Source organism: Martes martes (genome assembly GCF_963455335.1).
Source record: "Martes martes genome assembly, chromosome: 2".
NCBI classification, from domain to species: Eukaryota; Metazoa; Chordata; class Mammalia; order Carnivora; family Mustelidae; genus Martes; species Martes martes.
The window spans coordinates 22,173,667-22,190,106 of NC_137889.1; the positions used below are offsets into that span (position 1 = coordinate 22,173,667).

The window sequence follows — 16,440 nt, forward strand, 5'->3', positions numbered from 1 at the left end:
AGGGAGTACAGTTTCTATGTATAGAAGCAATAAGGGAAAATCATAAAGGAAAGACTGGTTTAACAGAGCTAAACATGAATCCCATTACGGGGGGAAAAAAACCGATGCGACTACTGAGAGCCCCCCAAGGCGGAGAGATGATCAGAAGCCTTATGCATTCTAAAATGGTTTTGCAGGTTCAGAGGATTTATTTCTTATTGGCAGACTAATGTTAAATAGAATCTTGGGACTAAATGTCAATTCAATTTACAATGAGAAATGTAATTGCCTCAAAAACTGAAATATTTGTATCTGTTTGACAAGGCCATTTTCTCCCCACAGGCAATCTGCATAGGAAGTCAAATTGCAATCAGTGAATTATTGGCTTAATTAATTTATTAATTTACAGTGAGACACAGCAGTGAGGTTTTGCCTCTGGGACCGACCGACACTGTTTGGGTAACACATTTTTTCCTTGTATATGTTAATACATTCAATCAGGTGAGGTGACTTGACATATCTCTACTCTGATTCACTGTAGTTTAACTTTCTACAAGCAATCTCATTCTTCTTATATCCCAGCTCTGAAGGGAAGATAGGTACTGATCATTTCTATGGATTCTTAAAAGTCTGCATATTAAGTGAAAACTATATAAGATATTTATTATAGTAATAGTTTATTCACCTTTCTATTAATGTAAGATACCAAAAGAAAAATACGTAATAGAGCAGATAATTTACAAAAGGTTTTGTAATTTGATCTGAAGAAATAATTCCAAATATAAAAGTTAAAATTTTGGAGGTTATTTTTACTTTGTTTCCTGTAAGCTTATTTTTAAAAATATTTATTTATTTATTTGACACAGAGAGAGAGAGAGAGCGCACAAGCTGGGGGAGCAGAAGGCAGAGGAAGAGGGAGAAGTGATTCCCCGCTGGGCAGGGCTCAGGACTTGATTCCAGGACCCTAGAATCACAGTCTGAGACAAAGGCAGATCCTTAACTCACTGAGCCACCCAGGTGCCCCTAAAAATAACCCTTGAGGAGTTTAGTTATTTCAACTATTATCATATCATTTACCTCATGGTCATGGTTTCTTTTTTCTTATCATTTATTGGAATTAGGACTTAGGGTTAAATTTATTACAGTGGTATTTATTATATTTGCATTCCAACTGTTAACAAATTAAAAAAAAAAATCTGATTGTGGTTTAACCTAGAAGTCCTCACAACGTGGCTAAATTCCTCTAGAAAGGGAGGTATTTAGGTATGAAAGAAAGGCACAACCTGGGTATCAGATGTTTGGAGAAGCGGAGTTAAATTTCTCCGGAAAATTATCGTAACAGATTTTGAATCTTACTCCGGAAGTCAAAGGAGACAAATGTTTTGGAAATCCCTTGAGAGAGCAGAGAACAAGGTAGATGGAGAGAGTCTCAGTGGAGAGCCGGTAGGCAGCGTAGCCTGATGGCAGGGGAGAGAATGAGAATGTCCAGTGAGGAAATTTGAGGTCTAAGTTGGCTGGGAATTTCAAGACAGTGAGGTCTGAGGTTGAACTTTACACTGTAGACTGTTCTGCTTACACTTTTCTATTACAACTAAACCTTCAGTAAAATCCTCTTAGATCCCCAGGTGGAGGGGCTAAGGTACTTCCTCAACTGAAGGGAGAGATGTGGAGCTCATTGTGTAATAAGTGGTGTGGAAAGAAAGCAACCGCCAAAGATTCCTAGGTTATTAGGTTTCTAAGGCAACTGTAACAAATGATCGCAATTGTGTAGCTGAAAACAGCAAATTTAGGGGTGCCTGGGTGGCTCAGGTCATGATCTCAGGGTCCTGGGATGGAACCCCGCATTGGGCTCTCTGCTCACTGGGGATCTGCTTCTCTCTCTACCTCTTCTTCCCCGCCCCTCACGTGTAATTTCCTTCTCTTTCAAATAAATAAATAAAATATTAAAAAATAATAATAACAATTCCCTCACAGTTCTGGAGGCCAGAAGTCAGAAATCAAGACATCCACTGGGCCATGTTCCTTTTGAGGGCTCCAGGGAGAAATCGTTTCTTGCATTTTCCTCGCTCCTCATGGCTCCTGGCATTTAGTGACCATTTCTTGGCTTATAACTACATCAGTCCAATCTCTGCCTCAGTCTTCTTCCTGTATCTGTGTGTCCTTCTCTTCTTAGAAGGACACTAGTCATTTGATTTAGGGCCCACCTGAATCCAATATGACCTCTTCTTAGCTTAATCACCCCTGCAAAGATGCTACTTCCCACTAAGGTCACATTCTGAGATTTCACATGGATATGAAATTTCCTGTATTTTCGTCAGACTATTTTACACAGGAGGCACTTGACTTTGCCTTCGAACATGAGTTTGGTGCTCAGTTTTATTTCATTACCAAAGAATAAACTGAACCTCAAGATTTGAGGGCTACAAAATAGCTGGGTAGTAGATATTTTGGCTAGACTGGAAATGAGCAAAGTCCACCATGATTATACCGAACACCCATAGTTGAACTGCCGAATAACTAAAATAAAGATTGAGAATCTGTTGCTTCAAAACACACGGTGCTAAACTCAGATGGTACTGAGTAAATCTAACTTAATTATGAGTATAAGCAAATTACTTCCACGTATGAAAATTAAAAAGTAGCAGAAGGCTATTATTTCCTATGTTTTATTTATCAGTTCTTGAGGTGAATTATCAAATACAACTTTAAAAGAATCTTGCTTAAAAAAAAAGTGGTAAATACTTAAGATGAACGAAGAACTTTGTGTTTAAAAGGAATACCTCCCTAGTTGTGCAGATCCCCACAAAGCTGTGGTGGTGAAGGATAAGTTTATGTGGGAGAAAAACAAACAAAACGGAAAGGCTGAGTAAGCCAAGAGAAGCCGCCATGGTTGGGAGTGTAGGTTGTCCTCAGAGTATCCGGAGCTATAATGTTGCCTCTACTACTGGATTTCCAAATTGCCAACTAAACAGACATGTCTGCCTTTCAAAGACCAGATTGTGTCCTTCGAAGGACCGTGTGCATATATTAGGGTATATATTATCATTTTAGAGTAATTTTGTTATTAATACGCCATTTCTACGTGAGTCTTAGTTTTCAGAGTTACTTAGGAGAACTGTAAAGACATTTACAAAGGGGAATTTTACCTACCTATTTTTAGACTGTTTACAGTTTTGCTCTTCACTTAAAACCATACAGCACAAAAATAAGCAATCCAGGAAGATACTGAACAGAGCTAATTTAGAACATGCACATCACAAACTGGCATAAATTACATGATCATTCTTTCTGAGTTCTGAAAATGCAGGCCTCGGCCAGACCCTGTAAAGTTCCTGTGTCCCTTTTTATAATCTGTTATATCTGTTATCTGTTATAATCTGACATTGATAGTGATTTAGCCCACTTGATCCTTCACTTGCCTATTCATAAAATACTATAATAACACCTACCTCCGACGATTGACATTTCAAAAAATGTATTTTAGGCTAGAAAGTACTATAGAAAAATAGTGCCAGAATTATTAATTATATTTCATTCTGAATGTTATTCTCAGAAACCAAAATCATAGACTGTAGGGATTTTGAGGTGTGGATTTTGTGGAGAAAAATGTCTTAAATTTGGCCCAAGAAAAGTTAATCTGTCCAGTTATTGGCAAGACTGACAACTCAGAACAGGTTCTCTGAGTTTTTATGAAGAGAAAATTGTTTTCTAAAATAACCGAGTATTTGACCCTTGAATTGGATCTGGAGGTAAATTAAAAGAAAATATACATTCTCCTTGTCCTTGGGTGCTGTATTTTGTTTATGCTTATAACTGTTCAGAGCTCTGAGATGTTGTCAGGACAGCCTCGCTGGGATCTGTGGGAGACATTAGTGTATAAATTCTCCATTCCCTCATCATTTGATAGGAAAGACCATGATTTCTGTCCAACAGCTGTGTCCACAGGTATTTAAACACAGACCACTTGATGCCTCAAAAACCCCAAAAATGGGTGGCTTCTCTCTCCTTCAGGAAACATTATTTCCATTTGCTTAGCTTAAATTTTGACTGTTTTAGTGTCATCAAAGTAGAAGAAGAAAAAATTACAGGAGAGCAAATTTTGTTTGGATAATAACAGAAAGAAAAGCAGGGAAAAAAAAAAAAAAACTACTGTCAAGTGTGGGTTCTCAGGTTGAGGTACTAAATGCTTTATTTCAAAAGAGAAGGTTCCAGTGCTTATTCACCAGAGAAGGGGCATGGTCTGTATGGGAAACAGGATGCTTCTCTACGTGAGAAGCCAGGAGAGACCAGGGCCCTAGTCTCAGTTGTGCTACAAACTTCTCTTATGACCTTAGACGATTTGTATTTCTTCATATGTTATGACATCTTTTGTAATCACCTCAGAACTTTTGTGAGAACTGTTTTAGTCCATAAGTGTACTTTGAAGAGGTTTGAGAAAGAAAGTCAAGTTACAGGGCACCTGGGTGGCTCAGCTGGTTGGGCGACTAGCTTCAGCTCAGGTCATGATCTTGGGAGTCCCAGGGTCTAGTCCCACATCAGACTCCCTGCTCAGCGGGGAGTCTGCTTCTCCACCTGACCTTCCCCCATTTTGTGCTCCCTCTCTTTCTCTCTCTCTCTCTCACTCTTGCTCTCTCAAATAAATAAAAATATTTTAAAAAATCAAGATGCAATATAATGTGATGGAATTTAAAAATGAGATGAACCAAGATTCAGATTCCTCCCCATAAATAATTGCTGTGTGAAGCACAGATTACTTCATGTTCTAAATCCTCAGGGGGAAAAACAGCAGAGCGATAGGTTTCTTGTGAGGATGAAGTGAAGGAGACCACACGAAGTGCCCTGCAGAGCACCTGGCACAGAAGGGTCACTCTTTGCACTGCAGACATTAGTGTTACCAGTGTTACTATTTCTTAAAAATTCAGATTTATGGCCTAGTGACTGGGGAAGGGTGATGGTAGCCCTAAGGTATCTCTCCAGTATTAAAGGAGAAATTTTCAACAACTTGTGCTTTGGAATTCCAAGGAGAGTTTTTGGAAATCACAACATACCGGTCCAAACCCAAGGCCCTGAAAGAAGCATCTGTGTACGTTGGGTCCAGGTATCGTATACGATAGAAGACTTGGAGGTTGTTCTGATGCTCACCAGAGCCTGAGAACTACTGGGGGAATGATACAAGAACATGATGTGGTTACTGAAGACAGTTCTAAACCTCTTGCATTATGGAAGAATTGGCCCAATATGTTGATGGCCGATAGGCACTCAGCACTTAACAAGAGTGCTATTGAACAGTATGTAATAGCAAAGTTCGGTTGGTCCACGTTTTCAGGGCATTTTACCCTATACTCTGAGATTCTGAAGGGGGATCCTGCCCAAGCCATCACTTGCTATTGGCCCTACAAGGCTGGGTAGCGAGTGTGCCCCACTCTGAACACTACAGTGGTTTCAAGGGAAAATTCAGTATCCAAACAGAAGCAACAACAGCTCCTCTGAAGGAAAGAAAGGGGTATTCTTTCTCAGATGTGGCTAGATGTGAAGATTACACACTAGAGCAAAAGCCTAATCAACCATGAATTATGATATGATATGAACTATGAACTATATATATATACATATATATATATATACACACATACATACACATATATACACAGAGGGAGAGAGAGAGAGAGAAAGGGAGAGAGATACTGAGTCTAAATGACTTAGTTTGAACTCCTGGATCCCACCAAGCCTGAAGCAAAACCATCTCTTGGAATTCTTAATTACGTGAATCAATAGATTCTATGTCTTGACTAAGCAGGTTTTCATTTCGTTCTATTTAAAAAATTCTTACAAATACACAGATGGTGATTATTTGACAATAAATATTGAAGTGGGGCACCTGGGTGACTCAGTCAGTTGAGTGTCTGCCTCCGGGTCAGGTCATGATCCCAGGGTCCTGGGATGGAGCCCAGTGATGGGCTCCCTGCTCAGGGGGGAGCCTGCTTTTCCCTCTCCTACTACCCCAGCTTGTGCTCTGTCAAATAAATAAATGAAATCTTTAAATATAAATAAATAGGGGCACCTGGGTGGCTCAGTGGGTTAAGCCTCTGTCTTCCGCTCAGGTCATGATCTCAGGGTCCTGAGATTGAGCCCCATTTCAGGCTCTCTGCTCAGCAAGGAGCCTGCTCCCACCCCCACCCCCCGCCTGCTGCTCTGCCTACTTGTGGTCTCTCTGTCTCTGTCAAATAAACAAATAAATAAAATCTTAAAATATATATATAAATAAATAAATAAACATTAGAAGTAGCTTCCCAGGTCATTCGATTTCTCATTAATCTAATCACCACCGGTTACTGTCTACTTAAACAGCATTAGCCTCACAATTTTCATAATTTTATGGATTCCATAATGTAAAAGAACACCTCTGAAATGAGAAAACAAAATACTGACAAGGAACAAACAAAAGTCAAATTGCTTTCATAACTACAAAAACAGCACAATGTCTCAAATTTATTTATGATACAATTTAGGCCTGGAGAACTGGTTGGCAGAAAGAGACGCAGAGACGCCTGAAGCAGATCTTCCTCATTCTGAAAGTTCCAGGCCTGCGGAGCAAAGATTCAGACAGGAGGCTGCCCACAGACAGGGAGGGATAGCGGTTCTGGATCCTTCCTTTTACAGGCTGAATTATATCCCCCAAATTGCATCTGTGGAAGTCCTAACACCCAGGGTGACTGCATCTAGAGATAGGGCTTCTAAGGAAATATTAAGGTTCCCTGAGGCCATCTGGGTGGGGCCCTAATCCAACAGGGCTAGGTAGTGTCCTGAGGGCACCTGGATCTTGGATTTCAATGTTCAGAACTCTGAGGGAATAGACTTGTATTGTTTATGTCACCCAGTCTTTGTTCTGGCAGCCCCTAGCAGGCAAACACTCTTGTCTTTTTTTTTTTCTTTCTCTGTTTTGTATTTTTGACTAGCTGCAAACGAAATAAGAAATAGAGTACCTCAATGAGTATAAATTTGAAAACACAGCTTTTTCTTTAATTCATAAATGAGAACCAAGCATCCATCCCTGTTATGTCATGATCTGAACATGGTAAAAAAAAAAATCTTTCTTTAATAAAAATATTCACTTTGTCACTGAGATGCCTACCTTAATGGCTTAGAAGTTCTAATTCTTATTTTTAAGATTTTATTTGAGAGAGAGAGAGAATGCACATTAGCAGTGGGAGAAGCAGACTCTCTGCTGAGCAGGGAGCCCGATGTGGGGTTCTATCCCAGGACCCTGGGATCATGACCGGAGCAGAAGGCAGACGTTTAACCAACTGAGGCCACCCAGGCACCCTACAGGTTCTAATTCTTATTTAAAAAACTACAAAAGTGTTTATTGAGGACCTACTAGACGTCTCAATATAGTAATAATTATTCATTTGGCTACCTTTTGTGATTAATATAATACATTTTTTTTGGTATAGAGAGTATTTCTAGGTATAGGTGATAGAATAGCTAAGAGATTATAACAGGAGAATGTAACAGGACAGTCTGGCGTGGAAGATGTTTTGGAATAGAACAGACAATCATTTTATAGGGAACAAATGACTTACGCCCATAAACCATGCAGAGTTTGGTAAAAATACTGTGTACGGAAACTGAACACTGGTGTTCAGGTAAAAGAAGATAAATTCTTTTTATCTTTGGCTATTTCTGGGAAATGAGAAATCAGAATCACACAAAACTTCATTAAGTTGAGGGATTTTTTCCATTTTGGTAAAGGATTAGTGTTAGGATTCCTTTAACCAGTTCCCTTAAGAGCATCTTAAAGGCTGCTGGGATTCAGATGTTTCCCTTGGCAGTGAGTGGATCAAACAGACATGAGTAATTTAGGGGAAGTTGGGAAAGGAAGTAACTGGAGAGCCCCAGGAAAGGGGCAAGTCTGTAGGTTACACCACAAAGGGAGATAGTTCTTGGACACTTCATGTGCGAGTAACTGGTTCTAGCGACTTTTGTGTTGAGATGCCCACTGCAGGACAATGCATTTCCAAAGAAGCTAGGGTAAGGGCGGAGCAGGGACGAGTATTGGTTGTGAACCCCTACCGGGACAGTGCTTGTGTTGGTGTAAGACTACGTTGACTGCAGAGTGGGAAGCCAGGACTCAGTTCTCTGAAGAGCAGCAGGAAAGCCATTTTATCCTCTGAGATTGTGGATGGTGGGAAGTGCCACGTTGGGTCTATTTCACCTGCATTCCAGCCTATAACTGGACGAATTTCAAATTTTGCTGGTGCAAAAGACCGAGCTGGAGCTGTACTGATTTTTTTTTTTTTCTTTCCTTCTGATTGGTTCCGGTAGGAGTCGGGCTGTGTGAGTCAGCTGGGATAGGGACTCATCAGGGCAAAATGCTGACTGCGAGATCCATTCCTCATTTAAAGCTCTATTTCAGTTTATAAGACATATGAGTTATTCCCATCTATTGCGCTGATGGAATGTTCTGTGTTTCAGCAACAATGCGCGCACTCACATAAAGCTTTAAACACCACGCACTGTCCAAAATCGGCAGCACTTATCTAAGTCACCTGCAGCCAAAGGCTCTGGGATGCTCTTGGATACTCCACTCGGTCCTAACGTGGGCTGCCGAGAAGCATCGGTGAGGAGTTAAAACAAGACGCAGTAACAGAAGAGGAATGTCAAAGCAGCCAAATCTCATTCCCAATTGTTAAAATTGAGTCAGGCTCTGAAAACAAGAATGAATGTTAAGGGGTAGTTCCTGTCCCTGGTGTCACGTGTAAATGACTCCTACTACTGGTACCCCTGTTTTGTGGATATTCCAGGGAGACGATCTTTCTGAATAATAGATCGGGGGCAGAGACTGGACACAAGAGCTGAAGTAGCATGTGAAGGTGAAAACATCAATAAATATAGACTGAGAACGCTTGTTTGGGAATTTGAAATGCCGGAAGTCACACTGTAAGAATTTTCGTCTCCTTAGTGTCTTGAAATTATAGGCCCATTCTAGAAAACCAAATTGCTTATTATAAATCTCTTTTCCAGGGCACCTGGGTGGCTCAGTTGGTTAAGCGTCTGCCTTTGGCAGAGGTCATGAACCCAGGCTCCTGGGATCCAGTCCTGCATGGGACTCCCTGCTCAGTGGGGAACCTGCTTCTCCCTCTGCCTGCCGCTCCCCCTGCTTGTGCTCTCTCTCAAACAAAATCTTTAAAAAAAAAAAATCTTTCTCTTCCTTCTTTGTCCACACCCTTCATGCTATGTATTTGTGGCATTTACATATAAAAAGACAAAAAACTAGTGTGGGGGGTGTTGAATGGAGCCTGAGTTACAAACAGGGCCTTTGGAAATGCACTTATCTAGCTTTGAATTTCTGTTCTTCCATTTATCAACAGTGAGCTTCAGTTTCCAACCTATAAAATGCGAATAATCACAGTACCTACCTCGAAGTCTCTTCTGAGGCTTAAATGAGAGAATTCGTCAAAAGCCCCGGGTGCGCAGCCAGTGTTCTCTAAGCGTTCACTGTTGTAATTATTTAGTGTTTGGAGGAGAAGGTTTGACTTTGGTCATTGAATGCTTTGAGGAAGACCAGAAATCACTTAAGATTGTGCTGAGTCCTCAGTAGAAATCAATTGGAAGACAAACCGATACTTCATATCACTGCATGAGTTTCGAAATAAGATACTTTAAATTCACATCCTAATTATCGGCATGAACACAGTATAGGAAGACATACTAACCAATGACACATTGCGAATTGGTATGTGTAGGACAGAGCCTCACACTCAGTGTTGAATTGCACAGCAGGAATTGTTTCTGCTTGATTAAAACACCTTCCCTTCCAAGTTGGGTGAGAACAGGTGAACACTTGTGACAAGCATGTGAGCTTGGGGCACACTTCTCTCCACTGCACATTACTGGCATTGGTCTAACTTGTGCATTTGATCTGGGCATTCAGCATCTATTTTTGTCTGGAGAAAGAAGAGAAGCCCTTCTCCCGTCATCTGTGGTCTGGGGTATCAGACAACTTGTAAACTGAGTCCCGTGGAATTACCTCTCACGATTACTGCGATCAGAGTCATGCTACCGCCAATGTCAACGAAGGCCTGCTGGCAAGAGAAAAGGCTCCCTGGGTTTTAGCTGTTCCCCCAATGCAGAGCAGGGTGAGAAGTCACACCTGATTAAACCATGGACAAAGAGATCCAACTCATCTCCACATGTTTACATTCACAGGCCAGTCAACATTGCCGGTTTTCTAATAATGACCATCTGAAGACTGGCTACTTCCTTTTTTAATTTTTTTTTAAATTTTTTTTAAAGATTTTTTTTATTTATTTGACAGACAGAGACCACAAGTAGGCAGAGAGACAGGCAGAGAGAAGAAGGGAAGCAGGCTCCCTGCCGAGCAGATAGCTGGATGCGGGGCTTGATCCCAGGACTCTGGGATCATGACCTGAGCTGAAGGCGGTGGCTTTAACCCACTGAGCCACCCTGGTGCCCCCTACTTCCTTTTTTTTAATTAATTTATTTTTTTTCTTGGAGACTGTCATCTTGGAGGTACAGACCCAGAGTACCCCTGAAACTAATTCATTTCAACCTTCGTTGGAGTTTTCTCAGCACAGTCTTGGGCTCCTGCTTCATTCTTCAGAGCCTGGACTCCTGTTTTATGAGGCTGACATTTTGTTCTGACCTCTGGTGACAGCTTCTGGCCTCTGGCATGCACTCTGTTGAGTCACTTCTTTATTTATAACTTGCGTTCTCTGGCGCGGCTCAGACAAACTCACTGATTTGCGATCTGGTCACACTGGCGTTGCTCTATCTAAGGTAAAATCTTATCTTATTCTCTAGCATCTCTCTTTTTGTCCGTGACATTTATTTGGCTTCTCGCATTTTCATTTTGCTTTCCCTCCTGCTCTGATTACAGATTTTACATGTCTGCACGATAGCAGCAGGGAAGAGCGGTTCCAGTTCAGAGAGACCATTGTGAAGCATACCTTATGTGTTTAAAGCACTTTATAAATGGTTTTACAGAGCATCTCTGCCCACACAAGACCTTATGTGATCCTCACAACAACCCTGTGAGGTAGGTGTTACGAAGTCCATTTTACAGGAGAGGGAATGGAAGGGCTGACAGACACACGGACACACAACTTAGAATTTACTAGAAACTCAAGACTATGAAGCTCGGGACTATTTGTAAACCTTGAAAGAAATGAGAGGTGTGAAAATGTGATCTGTTAATTAATTAATACAGAGACCTACACACATATCACACTACACTAAATCTTCCCTGTTCCTTTTTTGGGGGGGAGGGGGCTGTCTTTTCTTACATTTTCCCCTTTCTCATTTTTATCCCTTTCTTCACCCACACAAAATATCTCCAGGTCTACTGAAATATCTCTTCATCTTCAGGATCTATAATTAATATTTAAAGTGTAGTCGTACAGGAGGCTTTTTAGAATAAAACATTTCAGCATTATATTTTCATGGCCACAATATTCTTGCTTGAGATAGCCAGGTCATTTAAGGAAACAAGTTCTGTTTTTTTGGTCTAAATGTGTTCAATAAACTGTCTAAGCTTCACTTTACTTCACTATAAACTCGAAAAAAAAAAAAAGGTGTAATTTGTAGAATAAGAAGACAAGAAAGTAAACTAAGCTAATCAAAATCAATTTACTTTTTGATATTTTAAGGAATTTAATAATGATCTCCTCTGAACACCTGTAGAGCCCTATTCCTCCCCTCACATAGTTCTGCTGTATTGCAGAATTGCCCGTTTACATGTCTAGGGCTTCCAGGGACAATTAGCTCTGTAAGATGAGAAGCTATGGTCATCTTATTAGCTCCTATGTCCAGCTCCAGGAAGTATGCAATGAACATAAATGAATGAATGAGTGAATTAACAAATGCATTTTCTTTTCTATATCCCTATTACTTACTGAGAATACTGTTTTTGAATGTCAAGAACCCACCTAGAATCAGTAGCCATGTCTCCTAGAACCCAATGGGTTAAGTTGGGTTCAGTAAGACATGAAGTGAGTGACTGGCAGAGGGCTTCTGGCCTGGCTCTGAGAACTAGCATGAGCAGCCCGCCAGTCAGTACATGGGAAGCATCCCAGCTAATGGCGCCAGGAGATGGTGGTGATGGTGGCGTCTTGGAGTGGGGAGAGGTAGGAACATGGAAACAGAGGCCCAAAGAGCACAAAGGACCAGAGAAAGCCATGTGGAAGTTGCACACCACACAGGAACCAAAGTCATTTGGAGGAGCCACAGAGGGATCTTGGAGTCGGTTGTGCTGATGACTTGTCCGGAGGTGAAGGGCCTTTTAATGAGATGGTAGCAGAGGGTGTCTTGCCCAACCCACCTGATCTTAAAAGGGCCCTGCCCACATACGATCAGGGAGTTGTACCGGTCCTGACACGGATGTAAAAAAGGAAATCAGTGATTATTCTTTTTATATATAAATATAAAAATATTAAAAATGTATATTAAAATAACTCCATATTAATTATTTATCAGAACTAACAGAAGGTGGTGAGAATCAGGCACTTTCATGCACAATACATTGGTACAGCCTTTCTGGAGCCATTCACAAGAAACCATCAACTTGTGAAATGCACATCACCTTTGAACTATTGATTTGTTCTACTCCTAGCAAATTTTCTATTATAAAATGGTTCCACAAGGTCATGTATGAGACTGCTGAATGTAGCACTGCTTATTAAAGCCAAACCATGGCCAACAAAAATCATCAAGTGTTCATGACTAGGGAACAGAATGATGTATTACGGGATAGCTATATGACGGAGTACTGCATAGTCACTGAGGGAGAAGAGCTAGAGCCACATGTCCCGACATGGGCAAGTGACTGACACATTAACCTCAGTGAGGTAAAAGCAGAACACACCGTACAGATGTTTGTACCTATGACTCTTTCTTTCTGAAACATAATGGAGTTATATCTACTCTATGGGGGCGGTGCACGGAGGGAAATCGGGAGGCCATAAACACATTTATACACAGAAATATATTGTTGCTTTCACAAAGTGTGAGCATAAAGTTCAAAAGAGCCATGAAAATAGCTATAACTGAAACCATTTCTGAACAGATAAAAAAAAAAAAAAAAGTGTTCAAAGCATTTGATAACCTCAGGTACCAGAAGACTGGGTGGGTGTTTGGTTTAAAGACTCCAAAACAGAGAAGTTCTTTACCTGCCAAGCTTACCCAGAGTCAAGGTTAAGTAGCTCAGGAAAGTCTCAGCAAAAAGAGAAAAAGATAAAAACCGCTCCAAAGATAAAGATAAAGGCAGAGATAAAGACAGATAAACAGGAAGCTAGGGAAAAGAGTTACACAAGGAGCTCAAGTGAAAATAACTAGAGTGACAAGGAGAAAGGAGTCTAGGTAGGGCAGAAAGTACTACACTAGACAAAAGTGATCACATTAAAGAAGAAATGGACACAAAGGATGAAAGGTCTACTAATGTTTCCATTTTCTTACTATAAGAGTAACAACACTAATAATCACGGAATGACGCTAAAGCACTGTGAGCAGACACACAATATTCAATGTTGTCAATTCAGGGGGAAGCGACATCAACAATGCAACAATTGTGAAAAGCATCAGGTAGTTACATTATATACCTGAATGGCTGGGATTCACGGTGGTGATTCTAAATTCTCTAAGGGCCCTATCCATACACAGCACAGGTGAAAATAATTCCTTCTGCTCTAAGGGAGAGAAATTGGTACTCTATTTTTTTTTAAATTTTTTTTTATTTATTTGACAGAGATCACAAGTAGGCAGAGAGGCAGGCAGAGAGAGGAGGAAGCAGGCTCCCTGCTGAGCAGAGAGCCCAATGCGCGGGGCTCGATCCCAGGACCCTGAGATCATGACCTGAGCCGAAGGTTGAGGCTTAACCCACTGAGCCACCCAGACGGCCCATGGTACTCTTTTTAAAATAATAACTACAACTAAAAAATGTTAGAGTTTTGGTACAATAAAGGATTAGCTATAATCTATCTAAAGCAGACCCTGTTTGGGTAGAGATTATCATTGCGGGGTGTGTGTGTATGTGTGTGTGTGTGTGCAGCAGCTGCTATCCCCACAGACACCCACACATACACATCATACACAGCTCCTACTGGGAACACGGGAGGGAGGATTTCTCAGTTCCTTTTCATAATCCTTTCCCTTGATCTGTGTGGATTCAGCCTAGACACACAACAACTGACTTAGAGCATGGCATGGTGAAGACATCTCATCTAATATTTTGTTTTTAAGGGCCAGTGTATGAGGTCAGCATCCGATCAACAGAGTTCCCTGTGTCAAATCTATTCTGTTGCAATTTTGAAGGTCTAGGATATAGAACACAACTTTTCAAGTTTTTAGTATAACAAAGCAAAACACAAACACCCCAGGCATCAGAGAATTGGTTGGCCAGGGTTCTTCAGATCGTCCAGATTCCTAGCTGGAGCCTTTCAGTTCCTCAGTCAGTAGGTAAGGAGGATATAATTGTTTCTATTCATAAACTTGATTTTCCTTCAGCAGACTGAAAGTAGCTTGAAAATGGCACAATTTTCTATGTGGAATTTTTAGAAAACTGTGCTCATCATGAAAACAAAATACAAATGGGTCATGAGACTCAGAGTTGTATAATTTAATCTATTTGTTTTACTCCAATTAGCATGCTTTTTTGGAGACAACTGTGGCTGACTTCCACAGAAACTCTCTGGGTCGATGCTGAAGTTCCCCACATTCGCCTTGAGCCCAGACCACTATGATGGCAAGCTTGTTGATGACAAGGCACACATAAAAACAAGGACCCATAAACTTACTTAGTATGCTTCCACTCCCTTTGTCCCCCTTCTGGCCTTTTGGTCCAGGATATCCTTGAAAACAAACAAACAAAAAAGCAACGATTTTGGGTTTTTTTTTTTTTTTTTTTGTAATTAGGACAATTTATTATTTAAAAAATTAATTGCTGTAAATGGAGACAAAAATGAATTGCTTTAAATGTAGACAGAGCATTAATCCCAAGGTAACCTAGAATCAACTTACCACAACCTGTAAATATTCAAGTGTAATAATATTGATGTTGATAATAATAATAATGGCTATCACCTTATTTTCACTATTGAAAAAACTTTTTTTAAAATATTTTATTTATTTATTTGACAGAGAGAGATCACAAGTAGGCAGAGAGGCAGGCAGAGATAGAGGGAGGAAGCAGGCTCCCTGCTACGCAGAGAGCCCGATGCGGGGCTCGATCCCAGGACCCTGAGATCATGACCTGAGCTGAAGGCAGAGGCTTTAACTCACTGAGCCACCCAGGCGCCCCTGAAAAAACTTTTTTAACTTATTTAAATTCACTTAGTTAATAGATAGTGTATCATTAGTTTCAGATGTAACGGCTATCAATTTAAAGTCCTATGAGAAACATGTCGGTGTTCTGGGTAGGTCCCTTACTCCATTAGCTCAAATTATTTACGAGGGCATTAGATATCCCATTTTCCTAAAGCAGACAAAACTGAGGTAGGCACTTCTTGGGCTTATTCATCTTGTTTTTCTTCTTCCTTTGACTTTGATCTTCTCCCTCCTCTGGGAAGCTTTGTCTCCTGCATCTCATCTGAAACCTTGATTCTGTATTTCCCACTATACTTTATCTGGTTTTCCATTTCTTTAGAGGGGAGAATCCCAAAGATGGACTGTGAATGAATTTCTGGAATGCTAAGATCTTGATGAGCTCATCCTGGGGGAAGCTTGGAAGGTCTCAAGGGCATCTAAGCCTATAGGGGCTTTGGCTTTGAAAACCCCATCTGTTTACAGAAGGGTGTGGTACAAATGTTCTCCTTTACTTATTTATTTTTTTAAAGACTTTATTTATTTGACAGAGAAATGGAGAGCACAAGCAGGGAGAGCAGCAGGCAGAGGGAGAGGGAAAAGCAGGATCCCCTCTGAGCAGGGGGGCCATGCGGGGCTGAATCCCAGACCGTGAGTGGAAAGCAGACGCTTAACCAACTGAGCCACACAGGTGCCCCCAAAATACTATCCTTTTATATGAGGGTCAGGACTTCAGAGAGGTACCGGAAACACCGTTAAGACCTTGATCTTTGCTATTGGTGACGATTTATCCACAGCTCCACTTTCAAAGGTACACCCAGAAGATCATGTTTTAGTACCAACAGATTTTAATGGTAAAGATGTCATCTTTACCACTATGAGAGTGGGGCTATTCTTGTGTATTGATTCTTCTTCTAACATTCCTCAAATATTTACCTTGCAAGTAATCACCTTCTCGGCATATACATGGGGTTGATCCGAGTACCTCTTAAGCCAGAATCTTTGTTAATGTTCTCGATTTCCCCCAACCAAATTAAGACCCTCTGCCTTTTCATCCAAGAGCTAACAGGACATAGTTTAAAACCCATGGCTTTATAAAAGCATGATAACAGCAATTTTAGAAATCTCTATTTGAATTATTTTGCT

General features: G+C 40.7%; 1 protein-coding gene across 2 annotated transcripts in view; it reads right to left on the minus strand.

The window, feature by feature from the left end:
* MSR1 (macrophage scavenger receptor 1) overlaps positions 1-16,440 on the minus strand; it is a 79,484-nt gene that overhangs the window by 15,446 nt on the left and 47,598 nt on the right. The window contains exons 8-9 of one of the 2 annotated variants that reach the window (XM_080796887.1): positions 14,790-14,843; positions 10,961-12,369 (exon numbers count right to left, since the gene is read on the minus strand). In XM_080796887.1, coding sequence (XP_080653013.1) covers positions 12,326-12,369; positions 14,790-14,843 — 98 coding nt within the window. In that variant the 3' untranslated portion in view covers positions 10,961-12,325. Of the gene's footprint in view, positions 1-10,960; positions 12,370-14,789; positions 14,844-16,440 lie in introns of those variants that run through there. The other variant, XM_080796886.1, reaches the window with a different exon arrangement.